Below are 15512 nucleotides of genomic sequence, written 5' to 3' on the forward strand. Positions count from 1 at the left end.
CTCCTGGCAGGCACGGGGGACCATATGGGACGATGGGATTCGAACCGATGACCTTCTGCATGAAAGGCAAACACCTTACCTCCATGCTATCTCTCCGGCCCCGAGGGATCAATCTTTAGTGTGAAATATTGTGGTGAATCAAGCACAGGAGGAGGCAGAGACAACAGCTCTGTCTTTAGTGAGAAAGAAACACCACATGGGATGGCCACAGGATCTATTTAAGGCTCTTCTAATGTGGAGCTCCCCAGCATTGCCAGACTAGACTCCAACTCTGGATACTAGATGAAGAAGAATACAGTCACCTAGGAGTAAGCCATCCATCCAAGGGGTGATGCTGGGTGTGGAGAGGGGTGCGGTAAAGGATGGAAAGCTGAGAAGGACAGAAGCTAAAAGGGACAGAGACCATGAGAAGATCAGATCCTTTGGGAATGCAGTGATAGTACAGCAGGCAGGGTATTTGCCTTGCATACAACTGATTTGGCTATGATCCGTGGTACCCCATATAGTCCTCTGAGACCACAGAAGTGTTTCCTGAGCACAGAGTCAGGAATAATTCCTGAGCACTGCCAGATATATTCTTATCCTTTCCCCAAAAAAGAAGAAGAAAAAGAATCAAACCCAATCTCTTACTTAGAATGGATTATTTGTAACTGTCCTTTAGGATGCTTGCTTCTTTGATATTTTTTCAAATATACCCAGTGGTGCTTTGGGACCACACAGGCTACTCTTGGCAATGCTTGGGGGCCTGGTGAGCTTCGCCCTTAAGTACCCCCAGCTTATGCAGAGCTGGGCTCAAACTCAGAGCCTCATACACCCTAAGCCTGTGCTCTACTACTTGGAAATTTCTCCACAACCTTCTTTGTCAACTTTTTAATGAGTACTTACTAAAAACCAGGGCAGACTTTCCCCTTAAATTTAAAGATTTAAATTTGCTTTTGATATTTCTTTTTTTTTTTTTTTTTTTTTTTTTTTTTTTTTTTTTTTTTTTTTGTGGTTTTCGGGTCACACCCGGCAGTGCTCAGGGTTTTTTTCCTGGCTCCGTGCTCAGAAATTGCTCCTGGCAGGCACGGGGGACCATATGGGACGCCGGGATTCGAACCGATGACCTTCTGCATGAAAGGTAAACACCTTACCTCCATGCTATCTCTCCGGCCCTGCTTTTGATATTTCTAAATAGAAGAGCAGCAGATTGGCCTGGGGAAATTATTCTGTGGATTATTTTTCTTTGCCAAGGTAGCATCACCTTTATTACAAAAGCCATGAAGTCAAGGGGACTCTAGATGGATTCCTTTCCTGTGCTAAACTGTGTACTGAGGGTTTGTTGTGGCTTTCATCAGTTTTCTGTGGGCCCAGTACTACTCTATGGGTCAGAGGTGAAGAGTTTTGAGGGCAGAGTTCCTGCTTTCAAAGAGAAGGGGGCACTGGCAAGAAGCATCATGGGTATTTTTAGCTGTCTTGGCAACTTGATCAGGGGTTTGGGGAAAGAGCTGTGTCTGGAGAAGCAGTTTCCAGTAAATGACTAGATGCCAAGAGGCAAAGATCGGATTGAACCTTGCAGGCAGATTATTACATAAAGGAACATATTTGAGTTGCAGCAAGCTTTTTAGGTAACGTAAGTGGAGGATAAAAAGGTGGTGAGGGTGGCCAGAGCAGTGGCGCAAGCAGTAAGGCATCTGCCTTGTGCTCGTTAACCTAGGACAGACCACAGTTTGATTCCCCGGCGTCCCACATGGTCCCCCAAGCCAGGAGAGATTTTTGAGCGCATAGCCAGGAGTAACCCCTGAGCATCACAGGATGTGACCCCCCAAAAAAAATTTAAAAAAAAGCTGGTCAGGTAGAGAGGAAAAATGAAAAAAGGAAGCATAAAGGTACATCGAGGCCATTTTGATAAATTTCTTAAGATCTTGGAGGTAAATACAATCATGTATGTAATAAAGTTGGTTAAATAAATAAAAAAAAAGATCTTGGAGGTTATCATAGTGGTAACACCAGCAGCACTCACTAAGATCATCAAAAAAGAAAAGTCTTTTTTTGTTTATTTGTTTTAGGGCTATATTTGACGGCACTTAGGGGTTACTTCTGATTCTGTACTCAGAAATCACTCCCAGGAGACTCTGGAAAGCATATGGGATGCCAGGGATTGAACCCAGATCAACCATGTGCAAAGCAAATGCCCTATGTGCTAAGCTATCGGTCTTGCCTCAGAATGGAAAGTCTGAAACCTATCTCCAAACATGTGTTATGAAAATTGGTCCTTCAGAGGGTGATTTGGCTAGTAGGTGACACTGAAAGAATGTGTTAGCTCTTTTTTTTTTTAACTAAGTTTCTAGTTAGAAAAAAAATGTTTTATGTAACACATTAAAATATAAGGTTTAATTTCAGAAAAAATTTATTGAAACTTTGGTGTTCTCTATAGGTAAATAGTTCTCATTTTTTTTTAACTTTAAAACATTTTTTTTGGTAGCATCAGCAGAAAAAGAGGCAATCAAGAGTACATACTCCAAGGTACTGGATGCATATGGACTCCTTGGTGTTTTGCGATTAAATCTTGGTAAGTTTGTCATTTGATAGAATTAATTGATTTGTTTTTTAATTCTCTGGATGCGAGAAGGACCACCTATCAATTGTTTTGGGTTCTAGAATGGAGCTGGAAGTGTGGTGACATCTTTGCAAGTTTTATGTAGCCAATCTTATTATTATTATTATTATTATTATTGCAAGTTTTATGTAAACAATATTATTATTTATTTATTTTATTTATTTTTTGCTTTTAGACCATACCCAACGATTCTCAGGGGTTACTCCTAACTTTGTGCTCAGGGATCACTCCTAGTAGGCTCCAGGGACTATATGGGATGTTCAGGATTGAACCCTGGTCAGCCACTTGCAAGGCAAACACCCTCCTTGTTGTGCTATCACTCTGGCCTCTTGGATTATTCTTTATTGCTGAAAAAAAAAAACCTCACACATTTCAAAGTATACAAGCTTGTGAGATTCTAAGCTCCAAAAATGAGATTTGTGTCAGTTGTCAAAACAAAAAGGCACTGCCCTTTGCCTTTACCTCAGTACATCTCAGGAAAGATGTCTGAGTGGGAAGCTCATGCATTTCCCTGGGATAGAGCAGAAATGACATCTGTTTTGTATTCACAAGGCTTCTGCTCCAGCCTGATTCTGCCACTTACTGCCCACCAAAGGCTTAGTGGTTACCTTTGCAGAAACCAGTTTCTCGCTAATGGACCTTGTGTGGTCCAAAGCCTGGCATTGTTTCCTAAACAGCTTTTTTTTAGGAACTTGCCTCATCATGTACGTCGACCCATGACATCATTTATAAGTCTTAACTATAGGGATAAAAGTCAGCTACAGCAAAAGATGAAATTAGTGATGTCATTGATTTCCATTCTGGAATAGGCAGGCAAGTACATTTTTCTTGGGGTGAACTGGTAACAGCAGTTCTTGTTATTAGCCTGAGAAGCCCTAGTCTAAAAATGAAGGCAGGCATTTCTTTTTCATCTCTTACAAAGTGCTCTACTGAGGTATGTAATTAATGTCGTAATGTTACTTAGGGTTCAGAGACGTTTTTTGGAACCTAATGTGTAGGGTCTAGGGGAGCAAATCTCCAGTTGGTTGTGTTAACACTGAAATTGGTCCAGATAATAATGAAGTCCTTGAGCCACGATTGGGCCCATTTCTGCCTCTATCAGAGCCCATGTTTAAAGTACCCCATCAGTGAATTTCACCTTCATAGACTGAAGTTATAGAATCTTTGTCAAAATTGGGCAAAAGGAAAAATATGTGTTATGGATGCCAAATTGCTTCAGAAATAGTTGTTGGAGCCTTTAAAATCATATATAAGCAGCAGCTGACATGCACATATCATTTCTCCAGTTTTACTCTTCACAAAGACCTCTTACATTCTTTATCTTATCTGAAATTCCTACCAGTCATAAAATTAAAAATAAGGAAGAGAAGTTAGAACAATAGTTTTTTTGATGGTGGGGAATGTTAGGAGGACTGGACCACACCTAGCAAAGGTGCTCAGGGTTGATTCCTGGCTCTGTGCTTCATGGTCCTCCTGGTCATACCCAGGAGACCCTACAAGGTGTTGGGGATCTAACAGGCATCAGCTACATGCAAGGCAAGCACCTTACCTCCTGTATAATCTCATCAGAATATTTCTTTTCAGTTTGATAAATTTTCTTTAGCCTTGGGTTCAGAGAGATAGTACAAAGGTTAAGGAGCTCACCATTGAAGCGGCTGACCCTGATTTAATCCATAGCATCACACATGGTTCCCAAGCACAGAAACAAGAGCAAGTCCTGAGTACCATTGTGGTGGCCCCAAGGCTCCCCATCCCACCCCAAACTTTTCTTTAACATAACCCTATTTAAGTAGAGAATAGTTGCAGAATTTTTGTTTTGTTCTGTTTTGGAGCCATACCCATACTCAGGGGTTACTCCTGGCTCTGCTTTCAGAAATTGTTCCTGCCAGGCTTGGAGGACCACAAAGGATGCTGGGGATCGAACCCGGGTCAGCTGTGTGCTGGGCAAACACCCTACCTGCTGTGTTATCACTCCGCCCCCAATTCCAGAAATTTAAAGTTATTTTGCTAATATTTAAATATTTCAACATACTAAATGTACTTCAAGAAGAATTCTTTTTCAGCTTTTTCCAAAATGTAGCTGTGAACTTAAACATATCCATGGCAAATCTAAAGTAATCAAAATGTGATATTTTAAAAACAGGTTTTACTTTAAAAAATAAAACAAGAAGGTTTGAAGAAAGTTTGAATAGCATGAGTTCTTGGACCTTCTGACTCAATTCAGTGCTTGCTTTTCTACAGGTGATACCATGCTACATTACCTGGTCCTAGTCACTGGATGTATGTCAGTTGGAAAGATTCAAGACTCAGAAGTGTTCAGAGTCACTTCTACTGAATTTATATCACTCCGAGTTGATTCTTCAGATGAGGATCGGATTTCAGAAGTGCGAAAAGTTTTAAATTCAGGAAATTTCTATTTCGCTTGGTCTGCATCTGGAGTCAGTTTAGATCTGAGTCTTAATGCCCACCGCAGCATGCAAGAGCACACCACGGATAATAGATTCTTCTGGTGAGTGTGGGTCCCTTTTTCTCCCTGAGGAACTGTGCACTGTGTAGTAAGGGAACTTGGCAGGTTCCATGTGACCTGCCCACTATTCAAGGGTAGGCCTCCACTGCACGTTTATTGGGGTTAGCCTGTACCCAGAAGCCATAGACTCACCCAGTCTCAACTGATCTTGCATTTCCAAAATGACATTCATTATATTTCATTGTATTCCTTCTCAAACTGGCAATGAATCAGTCATAAATGGTGTTGCTCACCTTTGCACTCGGTGGTGCTCAGGGGTCACACATGGTTCTGCACTCAGAAATCACTCCTGCAGGTTCTGGGGACCATATAGGATGCCAGGGATTGAACCCTGGGTTGGCTACATGCAAGGCAAATGCCCTCCTTGCTCTGGCCCCTGTTCTTCTAAGTCTTGAGATCTTGTTCATGACCACATTATCTTTCTAAGCCAGCCTTCCTGTCTTGAGTTGTATGTTGATGCTCATAACTTAAGAGAGACACATTGAAGTAGTCTGCCAGAGTAAAGTTTAGTAGGCCCAGGGCCCAGAGAGATAGCACTTCGGTGTTTGCCTTGCAAGTAGCCGATCCAGGACCAAAGGTGGTTGGTTCGAATCCCGGTGTCCCATATGGTCCCCCGTGCCTGCCAGGAGCTATTTCTGAGCAGACATCCAGGAGTAACCTAAGAAGTAGATAACTGCTATTTTTATGATTTTGTCCAATGGTGCCATCTCATAATCAAATATAAATGATAAGTTAGACGGTGTAACTGGAGTTGGTTCTGCAGACCAGATTTTCAAGTACAGTGCTGTGCTTGTTCACTGCCAGTCTTACTGTTGACTTTTCCTAAATACAATGTAAATATTATATTTCACTGTATTTACCTGAGTGATAATGCCGAAGTCCAGCTTTCTCTGCTCTAAGGCTCCCTTGATAGTTCAAATTCAAAATAGCCCCCATATATTATCTCCCTCATACTCTTCCCCCATCTTCCTCTCATTGTCTTAAAGAGCACATGCAAGCTTGCAGTCAAAAGCTTTAGTAAGATAGAACTGACCTTAGCACACTGGAGAGATAAGAGCAGCAGGTAGGGCACTTACCTTGCATGAGGCCTATTCAGGTTCAATCCCCTGAACAACTAGTTTTGATCCCCTGTGCACAACTAGTTTTGTTCTGAGTGCAAAGCCAGAAGTAAGTAAGCCCTAAGCTTTGGTGGGTATGGTACAAAAGACAAAAAACAAACAAACAGAAACCTGACCTTTTCCCAGAGAGATAGAGAGATAGAACAGCAGGTAAGGTGCTTGCTTAGCATGTGATCAACCCCTTTTTGATCCTTGCCCCTGCTTATGGTCCCCTGAGCACAAATCCACAAGTAAGTCCTGAGCACTGCTGGGTATGGCCCCCAAACAAAACAAACTAAAAGGAAACAGACCTTGGGCATATTGGAGCTTCTGTGGAAGTATCTAGACTTGAGTCTTGGTGTTGGGAAGGAGAGGTTTGGCTTAGGGCAAAATAAAAAGGCACCTGACAGAGTCATGATGAGTCTCATCCTATATTCCCTGGTTAGTTATTAAAGGAAGGAATCATCATTTGAACCATTACAATCTGGGACCACCTCTTATCCCTAGTGAATGGCAGTGCGATCCTGTAGAATTGCTAATATTGACTGTTGTCATTGCAGCTTCTGCCACAATTGTTTGGGGGTCACACACTGCATACGGGTAACCTGAGAAAAGATCAAGTCAAACTCAAGAGGCTAGAACAATAGTACAGCTGTTTGGGTGCTCGCCTTGCATGAGGCCAACCTGGGTTTGATTACAAGCATCCCATTTGGTCTCCTGAGCCCCACCAGGGAGGGATGATCCTTGAGTGCAGAGCCAGGAGTAAGCCTTGATCATCTCTGAGAGTAAGTCCCTCAATTCCCCATCACAAAATTGCACAATACAGTATGTAGTTGTTTTCATTGTTGTTTTGGGCCACACCTAACGTTGCTGGGGGACCATGTACCAAGATGAACCAGGCCTCCTGCCAGCAGTTCATGTACTCCAGTCCTCTGAGCTTTCTCCTCACCCCACACCATGACTCAAGTCCATTCTGCCCTCCCCTCGCCCCCACACCTTGACTCAAATCATTCATTCCTACTGCAAACTTACTTATGCTTTTGTGTCACTGGAAAGGGAGAATCTGCTGGTAGAACCACTGTGAGTTGGGGCCCTGGAGGCCAAGCAAAGGAGGAGACCATGTGTGTAGGTGCGTCTTGAGACCTGGTTGTCTTTGTAGATGAGGGGCACCACAGTGGCCTGTCTGCTCCTGTCAACTTCAGATTGTTCTTTTCCTTTCTGTGAGTTGCCCACGTAATGCTCCAGGAACTCCAGAGCTCCTTTCAGTGAGATTCACCCCAATTGTGTAGACCTGAAGATAGGGTGCTTGGGCTCAGTCTGCGATGCCAGGGCCCTCTGGATCTACACGCTGAGGTGCTCAGAGGCTAGTGCAGTATCAATGAGGCAGTTAATGGCTCCTGTGTGTAAAGCTGTGATCCAGCCTTTGAGCCAATCCCTACTACCCAACTTGATGCTCATTTTAATGGTAGAGATATTTAGGGAAGCTGTTATAACTACTCCACCACCCCATCCTTTCCCCCACATTCCTCAGATGAAAGGATCAAAACTTTGCTAAGATTGTGAAAACTTCAAGTAGGTGCCTGGTACAATGGCTAAGCCATCAGCCATCAAGCGCATTTCCTACATTTAAACCAGAGGACTAATTTATTTCCTGTTTTACTGCAGAGGGTTATGGACCACACTCAGCAGTGCTAAGGACTTATTCCTGCCTCTGTAGTCAGAGGTCACTTCTAGCAGTGCTCAGGGAACCATATGGGGTACCAGGAGTGAACCCAGGTTGACTTCATGCAAAGCACTCCCTACCTCTGTACTATTGCTCTGGCTCCAAGACTTAGTTTTTCTGTTCATTGCATCAAGCTGGCAAACTAGGATGGCAGGTTGAGAGGATGGCAGGAGGCAGGCCAGCACAGGGATGCCCGAGACCCCAGAGGCAGAGTTCAGTCACTGAGCAGAATGTAGTAAGGGTTTCCAATTTGCTGGGGATTGTCTTGAGCTTCACTTCTCAGAGACAACTGAAACTGAGAAGTCCTGTGTCTTCCCTCAGAGCTCCGTATAACTTTCAGTGTAGGGTACAACCAATTAAGTTTTGTAGCCAGAGACTGATAAACATCTACTACTACAGAAACCAGATAATTTTCGTATGTTGGTGCTGTGAGGCTGCTGCCAGCTGATGAGAGCTGTGGCTGAATCTAGATAGAGTTTAGAATAGGAGCTTAATGAAGGAAAGAGAAAAAGGAAAACTGACAACTTGAGAAAGCAGAGCTCCTGAGGAAACTGCCTTTTTTCTTAAGTAAAAGCGGGTTTTATTTGAAGTACTGAGGAAAGGAAGGGAGAGGATTAGAAAGAGAATAACACACCTGAGAAAGAGCCCTGGGTACACCTTCCAGAGTTTAAATAGGAGAGCACACATCTCAGGAAGGGATATGTGGCTACAGACATCATGTATGTGAATGCCAGCAATCAGCTGGCAACATACATGTGCACAGCTCTAACACATGGGCCTAGGGAGCATATGTGCCTGTTTGTTTGTTTGTTTGTTTGTTTGTTTGTTTGTTTGTTGCAGGCTCACACCCAGCAGTACTCAGCACTCCTGGCTCAGGAAATACTCCTGGCAGTACTCGAGGCCCATATGGGATGCTGGAGATTGAACCTGGGTTGGCTGCCTGCAAGACAGATCCCTCCCACTATGCTATCACACTGGCCTCCTCCCTCCCCAACTTCTTTTTAAACAGGGACAAGTCAGTCTCTTCCCTTCTTTCTGACAATGGGAGTCTGGTTAGATTGAGTTGCCAGGGAAAATCAGAGTCCAGTATGGAAGCTTAAGTGTGTGTGTTGTTTATTTTCCACAAAAAATAGTCATTGGAGAGAATATTATTCCACTGCTCTTTTACCTCAAGGCTACTATTTTGATTGCCTAGGGAGGATGGATTTCTAGCTGGTTTACCAGAATTACACATTATTTCGTTTTGGGTTTGGGGACCTAGTCCAGCAGGACCATCTGTGGTGCCAGGCATTGAACAGAGGTCAGCTGCATGCAAGGCAAGCAATTTCCCTGCTGTACTACCTCATCAATCTGACTCCACACCTTTTACTAACTTTTTGATCCTGAACTATTTGGATAGCAGACTTCCTATTTTGTTACTTGGAGTCCTAAAAGTGTCCAGAACAATCATCTATAGGCATCATTAATCAAGTAGCTGTTAGTCCATTTGACTATTTAAATTTATATGTTTTGTTTTGTGCCATATTTGGCAGTACTTAGGATTCTTCCTGACTCTGCACTTAGGATCATTCCTGGTAAGGCTCTAAGAACCATATGGGGTGCCGATGATTGAACCTAATCTGCCACATGCAATGCAAACACCGTACCTGCTGTACTATCTCTCCAGCACTATCTATTCAGATTTTTAATTACATTTAAATTTTATTTTATTTTATTTTTACTTTTTGGGCTGTACTTAGTGGTGCTCAGTGCCTACTCCTGGATTTTTCACTCAGGAATTACTCCTGGCAGTACACTGAAGATCATAGGGCGTGCCAGGGATTGAACCCAGGTCAGTCACCTGCAGGGCTGATGCCTTTCTCACTGTACCCTCTTGGGCCTAGCTATTTAGATTTAAAGAGAGTCTTCCACCAAACAAATCCTTTAAAGTACAGCTTTCTGGGCCGGGCGGTGGCGCTGGAGGTAAGGTGCCTGCCTTGCCTGCGCTAGCCTAGGAGACGGACCGCGGTTCGATCCCCCGGCGTCCCATATGGTCCCCCAAGCCAGGAGCGACTTCTGAGCGCATAGCCAGGAGTAACCCTGAGTGTCACAGGTGTGGCCCAAAAACCAAAAAAAAAAAAAAAAAAAAAAAAAAAAAAAAAAAAAGTACAGCTTTCTAACATAGCATGGAGGCATGGTTATTAAATTTCTTTGGGAAAAGTTTGATTCTAGGTACAGATAAAGAGACATAGAATACATGTCTATATCTATATAAATATATAGATGTCTATAGATAATATGGAACGCAAACTTTATAAGCATGGCTTTTCAGTTGCTTTTGCATAGCTCATAGTTCACAGGGAAAGACATACCTCTCATGCTAGTGGTCCTGAGTTCTGTGCTCAGCACTAGGTGGAGAAAACAAAGGCTGCTTGCTTTTTTATGGGCAGTAGACACTAAATCCCCCAAGTACAGTTTTATCATTTGACTTCTGAGCCTTAGTGCAGTGAGTATGTGTGCATTTTAATTTGCCTTTTTATTTTTTGCTTTCTTTGAGTACGTATGATGTTCCCAAGCATGCTGTTAAAATGTCTATACTGTGTTATCTGGCCTCAATAAAATTTTAATGCAGTCCATTTCTTTTCCTGCCAGGAATCAGTCTTTGCACTTGCATCTCAAGCACTATGGTGTGAATTGTGACGACTGGTTGTTACGCCTCATGTGTGGTGGAGTAGAAATCAGAACCATCTATGCTGCGCACAAACAGGCCAAGGCTTGCCTCATTTCCAGACTCAGCTGTGAGCGAGCTGGGACCAGGTTCAATGTCCGGGGAACCAATGATGATGGACACGTCGCTAATTTTGTAGAGACAGAACAGGTAGAAGGCCTAATTCTGAAAAGAGCAACTGGATGAACAGTTTTTTGTCGCAAAACTCATTTTGATATCTGCACCATCATTGAGGTTCTTGGCAACTAATTGGCTTTCTGAAATACTTTCCTGGGGCTATAGGGATAGTTAGTACAGCAAGTCGGACTGTTGCCTTGCATTTGGTCAACCCGTTTCGATTCCTGGCACCCTATATTGTTCTTTGAGCTCTGCCATGAGTGATCCTTGATCATAAACCCAGGAGTTAGCCCTTAGCACTGTTGGGCATGGCCCCAAAACAAAAACAAAAATACTTTTCTGAATTTTTGATTTAAGTACCATTCTTCAATGAGTAAACAAAAATGACACTAATTCATATGAAATTGACAAGGGAAAAATCTTTGGATTTTGAGGTTTAAAACCATTAATATTTGGGGCTAGAAAGATAATATAGCAAGTAAGGCATTTGCCTTGCATGATGCTAACCTAGGTTTGATCCCCAGCACCTCAGATGGTCTCCTAAACTGGCCGGGAGTGGTCTCTGAGCACTGATCCAGGAGTTAACTTTTTTTTTTTTGTTTTTTTTGTTTTTTTGTTTTTGGTTTTTTTTTGGGTCTCACCCGGCAGTGCTCAGGGGTTGCTCCTGGCTCTACGCTCAGAAGTCGCTCCTGGCAGGCTCAGGGGACCATATGGGACGCCGGGATTCGAACTGATGACCTTCTGCATGAGAGGCAAACGCCTTACCTCCATGCTATCTCTCCGGCCCATCCAGGAGTTAACTTTTAATCACAACTACGTGTGACCTAAACACCAGAAAAACAAAAAGAAAAAAAAAAACAATAAAATAAAACCACTAACAATATATAGCTACCTTAGGAGATGGTCTGAGCTTAGAACCTGGGTTGGCCACATGCAAGGCAAGTCTCCTACCTGCTAAACAATGCTTCCAGCCGTCTTAAGGTAATTTTTTTTTTTTTTTTTTTTTTTTTTTTTTTTTTTGTGGTTTTTGGGTCACACCCGGCAGTGCTCAGGGGTTACTCCTGGCTCCATGCTCAGAAATTGCTCCTGGCAGGCACAGGGGACCATATGGGACGCTGGGATTCGAACCGATGACCTCTTGCATGAAAGGCAAACGCTTTACCTCCATGCTATCTCTCCAGCCCCGTCTTAAGGTAATTTAAACATCTAAAATTGAAAGTCTGGGCTGGAGTGCTGGCACAAGTGGAAAGGCGTCTGCCTTGCCCATCCTAGCCTAGGAGGGACTGCGATTCCATCCCCCAGTGACCCATATGGTCCCCCAAGCCAGGAGTAATTTCTGAGTGTATAGCCAGGAGTAACCCCTGAGTGGTAACGGTGTGGCCCAAAAACCAAAATAAATAAATAAATTTGAAACTCAACAGTATTTTTTTGACTTTGAAACTATATAATAGTATATGCAGGACTTGCCTCCCAGCCATCTCAGATCCAGTTTTCTGGGTTTGTTTGATTTTGGTTTTGGGGCCATACTAGGCAGTGTTCAGGGATTTCTCCTGGCTATGTTGCTCAGGAATCAGTCTTGGCGGGGCTTCTTGGATCATGACTGAATCTAGGTCAACCATGTCTGAGGCAAGTGCCTTACCTGCTGTACTCTCTCTCTCTCTCTCCAGCCCCCTCGGGACTCCTAGTTTTTGAAAAAAAAATTACAAGAAAGAAAAAAGGAGATAAAATATGAGTTGTGTAAATTTTGTTTCTGTTCTTTGGGCCACATCTGGCAGTGCTCATGACTTACCCCTGGCTCTGTGCTCTTGGCAGTCTTGGGGAACATATTGTGTACTGGAGATCAAATCTGGGTGTGCAAGGCATGCACCCTACCTACTGTACTATCACTCTGATCCAAGTGTTAAATGTTTTTTTGGTTTTTGGTTTTTGGGCCACACCCGGCGGTGCTCAGGGGTTACTCCTGGCTGTCTGCTCAGAAATAGCTCCTGGCAGGCACGGGGGACCATATGGGACACCGGGATTGGAACCAACCACCTTTGGTCCTGGATTGGCTGCTTGCAAGGCAAATGCCACTGTGCTATCTCTCCAGGCCCCAAGTGTTAAATGTTTTAAGTACTGAACTTTGAAAGGAATCTCCTTCCTTTAAAGTTGTGATTAGATGTAAGCTAGTATTTTTTTTAAACCATTTGTGTGGTTCTTACAGAGGGAGGAACTACCACTAATCTAAATCAAACTTAATAAAGTGATAGCTCAGTGGGCTGAGCCTGGAATCTCTCCCTGCACCCGAAAGTCCTCTAACTAGTCCTCTAACTTGTAAGTACAGGAATGGGAGTAGCCTCTGAGAACCATCAAATATGATCCAACATTTTTTAAAAAAGGAAAAAAATGAAATTAATCTATTGACTTAATTCAGATCTTTCATTAGGAGAATTTGAATATGAGAAAGGGGGTCAATTAGAGATGATTAGCTTGCCAGAGGCATGAGTGGTTTTGTCTTCCAGGACAGAAGTAACAGCCTTTTTCCTCATAGGTTGTGTACTTGGATGACTCTGTTTCTTCCTTCATACAAATCCGGGGATCCGTTCCATTGTTCTGGGAGCAGCCAGGCTTGCAGGTACGTGTAACGCATTAATTTGGATGGGCTTAGCTTTTCTTTCTTTTGAAATTTTTCCATATGGACTAAACTTTTGGAATAGTTTATTAGTTTGTTTGGATAGCTCTATTATTCTCTTTTTAAAAAAAATTTTAAGAGTCATTTCTTTATTTAAGCACCATAGGTACAGATATGTTCGTAATTGGATTTCCGCCATAAAATGCACACACACATCCTTCACCAGTGCAACTTTCCCGCCACCATTGTCCCCATTTCCCTCCTCCCTTATCCTCTGCCTGTCTTTGAGACAGGCATTATATTTCTCTCTTGGATAGTTCCATTATTCTAATAAAAAGGTCTAGCCTTGTGAATGAGAGTTAAGTACAGACTTCCCAGGATTGTCTTCGACCTTCTTTCTTCTAATGCTCTTTCAAATAATCAAAGAAATTCAGCTATTTCATATTCAATGTTTGATATCTTCATAGTATGTTGATCTTCAAAAATGTTTTTGTATTTCTCATTTTAATATACAATATATTTACACCACTTAGTTCTGTAGCTAGAGTTTACTGGTCTGGGCAGACATAAAACAGGCCTTTGGGTCAGAGAAGAGAGAGCAAGGTTTAAGGGGTTTGCCTTGGCTGTGACTGATGTTTTGGTCCCCAACACTGAATGGTCTGCTGTTCATCACTGGGTGAGGCCCCCCCCCCCAGTAAAATAAATAAAATTAAAACCTAGTTCTTAGCAGAGCTGAAACCAACTTGTTTATTGGAATTTCTACCACTACTAGCCGTATGATTCTGGACAAGTGATTTTTCTGTTTGTGTCTCAGTTTATATAATGCTATTTTTTTCTATCATTAAAATTTTTTATTGAGGTTTCATAGCTTACAGTACTCTTGAAATTATCAGGGTTTTTTTTTTTCTTGCTATATTAATCCATCTGCCATTGTGTCAGATCCTTCCATCATTGTCTTACAGTCTTCCTTCAGCACCCCCTTAGTGTCTTCTCAGTTCTCACTTCTGTTCATCATGTCTCAGAGTTTGTTTCCATCGAAATGGTCTAATTTCTTTTTTTCTTTTTTTGGTTTTTGGGTCACACCCGGCAGCGCTCAGGGGTTACTCCTGGCTCTACACTCTAAAATTGATCCTGGCAGGCTCAGGGGACCATATGAGATGCCGGGATTCAAACCACTGACCTTCTGCATGCAAGGCAAATGCCTTACCTCCATGCTATCTCTCCGGCCCCAAATTTCTTTGTTTTATATGCCACATATGAGTGAAATCATGGGCTATCTTTTAATTTCTGACTCACTTCACTTCACTTGATACCCTTTGATTTCACTCAACTTGCGACAAGCTAATGAAATATCTTTTTCATAGATGAGTAGTATTGTATGGTGTATATTGATCAAGATTTCTTTGTTCATTCATCTTTTGTTGGGCACTGGGGTTGTTTACTAATCTTGGCTGTTTTAAATGATGCTGCAGTATATATATATATATATATGTGTGTGTGTGTGTGTGTGTGTGTGTGTGTGTGTGTACATATAGCCTATATGATTAATGTTTTAGTATTCTTAGCATAGAGGCCCCATAGTGGAAGTAATATGTAATGCTTTATTAATAGTACTTGCCCTTTAGTTTCTTATAACTTTAGTGAAATGAAGTGCACTTATTGAGCCTGGCTTACATGGTCAGCACTATCGAAGTGTAAATTCTAGATATTGTTTGCAAGAGTCCATTCACTACTGAAATTTTACTTTGTACTTTTTAGTATCTGCTGTTATATTGAATACAACACTATGTTCTCTGACTTACTTCTCCTACTGTCTGTCCCTCACGCTTTTTGGTCTTTGAATCACACATTTCTGTGCTCAGGGTTTATTCTTGGCTTTATGGTCAGGGATCACTCCTGGCCATGCTCAGGATAACAAATGGGGTATGGGTCAACCACATGCAAATCAAATGCAAATCAAATAAAATGTCTTTCCTGCTTTCTGACTGCCTTTTGTAGATCATCTTTTTCTGTTCCTGTTTTTGATATAAAGATCTCATCTTTATAAGATTTTTGTTTGCTTGTTTTTGGGGACATACTCAGTGATGCCCAGGGGTCACTTCTGGCTCTACACTCATTACTCCTGGTGGTG

At 42.4% G+C, this 15512-nt stretch overlaps 1 protein-coding gene across 7 annotated transcripts in view; it reads left to right on the plus strand.

Moving 5' to 3' along the window:
* SYNJ1 (synaptojanin 1) overlaps nucleotides 1–15512 on the plus strand; it is a 115462-nt gene that overhangs the window by 25528 nt on the left and 74422 nt on the right. For all 7 annotated transcript variants that reach the window (XM_049785741.1, XM_049785742.1, XM_049785743.1 and 4 more), the window contains exons 3-6: nucleotides 2465–2551; nucleotides 4841–5108; nucleotides 10578–10803; nucleotides 13301–13384. In XM_049785741.1, the coding sequence (XP_049641698.1) occupies nucleotides 2465–2551; nucleotides 4841–5108; nucleotides 10578–10803; nucleotides 13301–13384 (665 nt within the window). The remainder of the gene's footprint in view (nucleotides 1–2464; nucleotides 2552–4840; nucleotides 5109–10577; nucleotides 10804–13300; nucleotides 13385–15512) is intronic.

The sequence above is a fragment of the Suncus etruscus genome, chromosome 13 (genome assembly GCF_024139225.1).
Source record: "Suncus etruscus isolate mSunEtr1 chromosome 13, mSunEtr1.pri.cur, whole genome shotgun sequence".
In the NCBI taxonomy this organism is placed as follows: Eukaryota; Metazoa; Chordata; class Mammalia; order Eulipotyphla; family Soricidae; genus Suncus; species Suncus etruscus.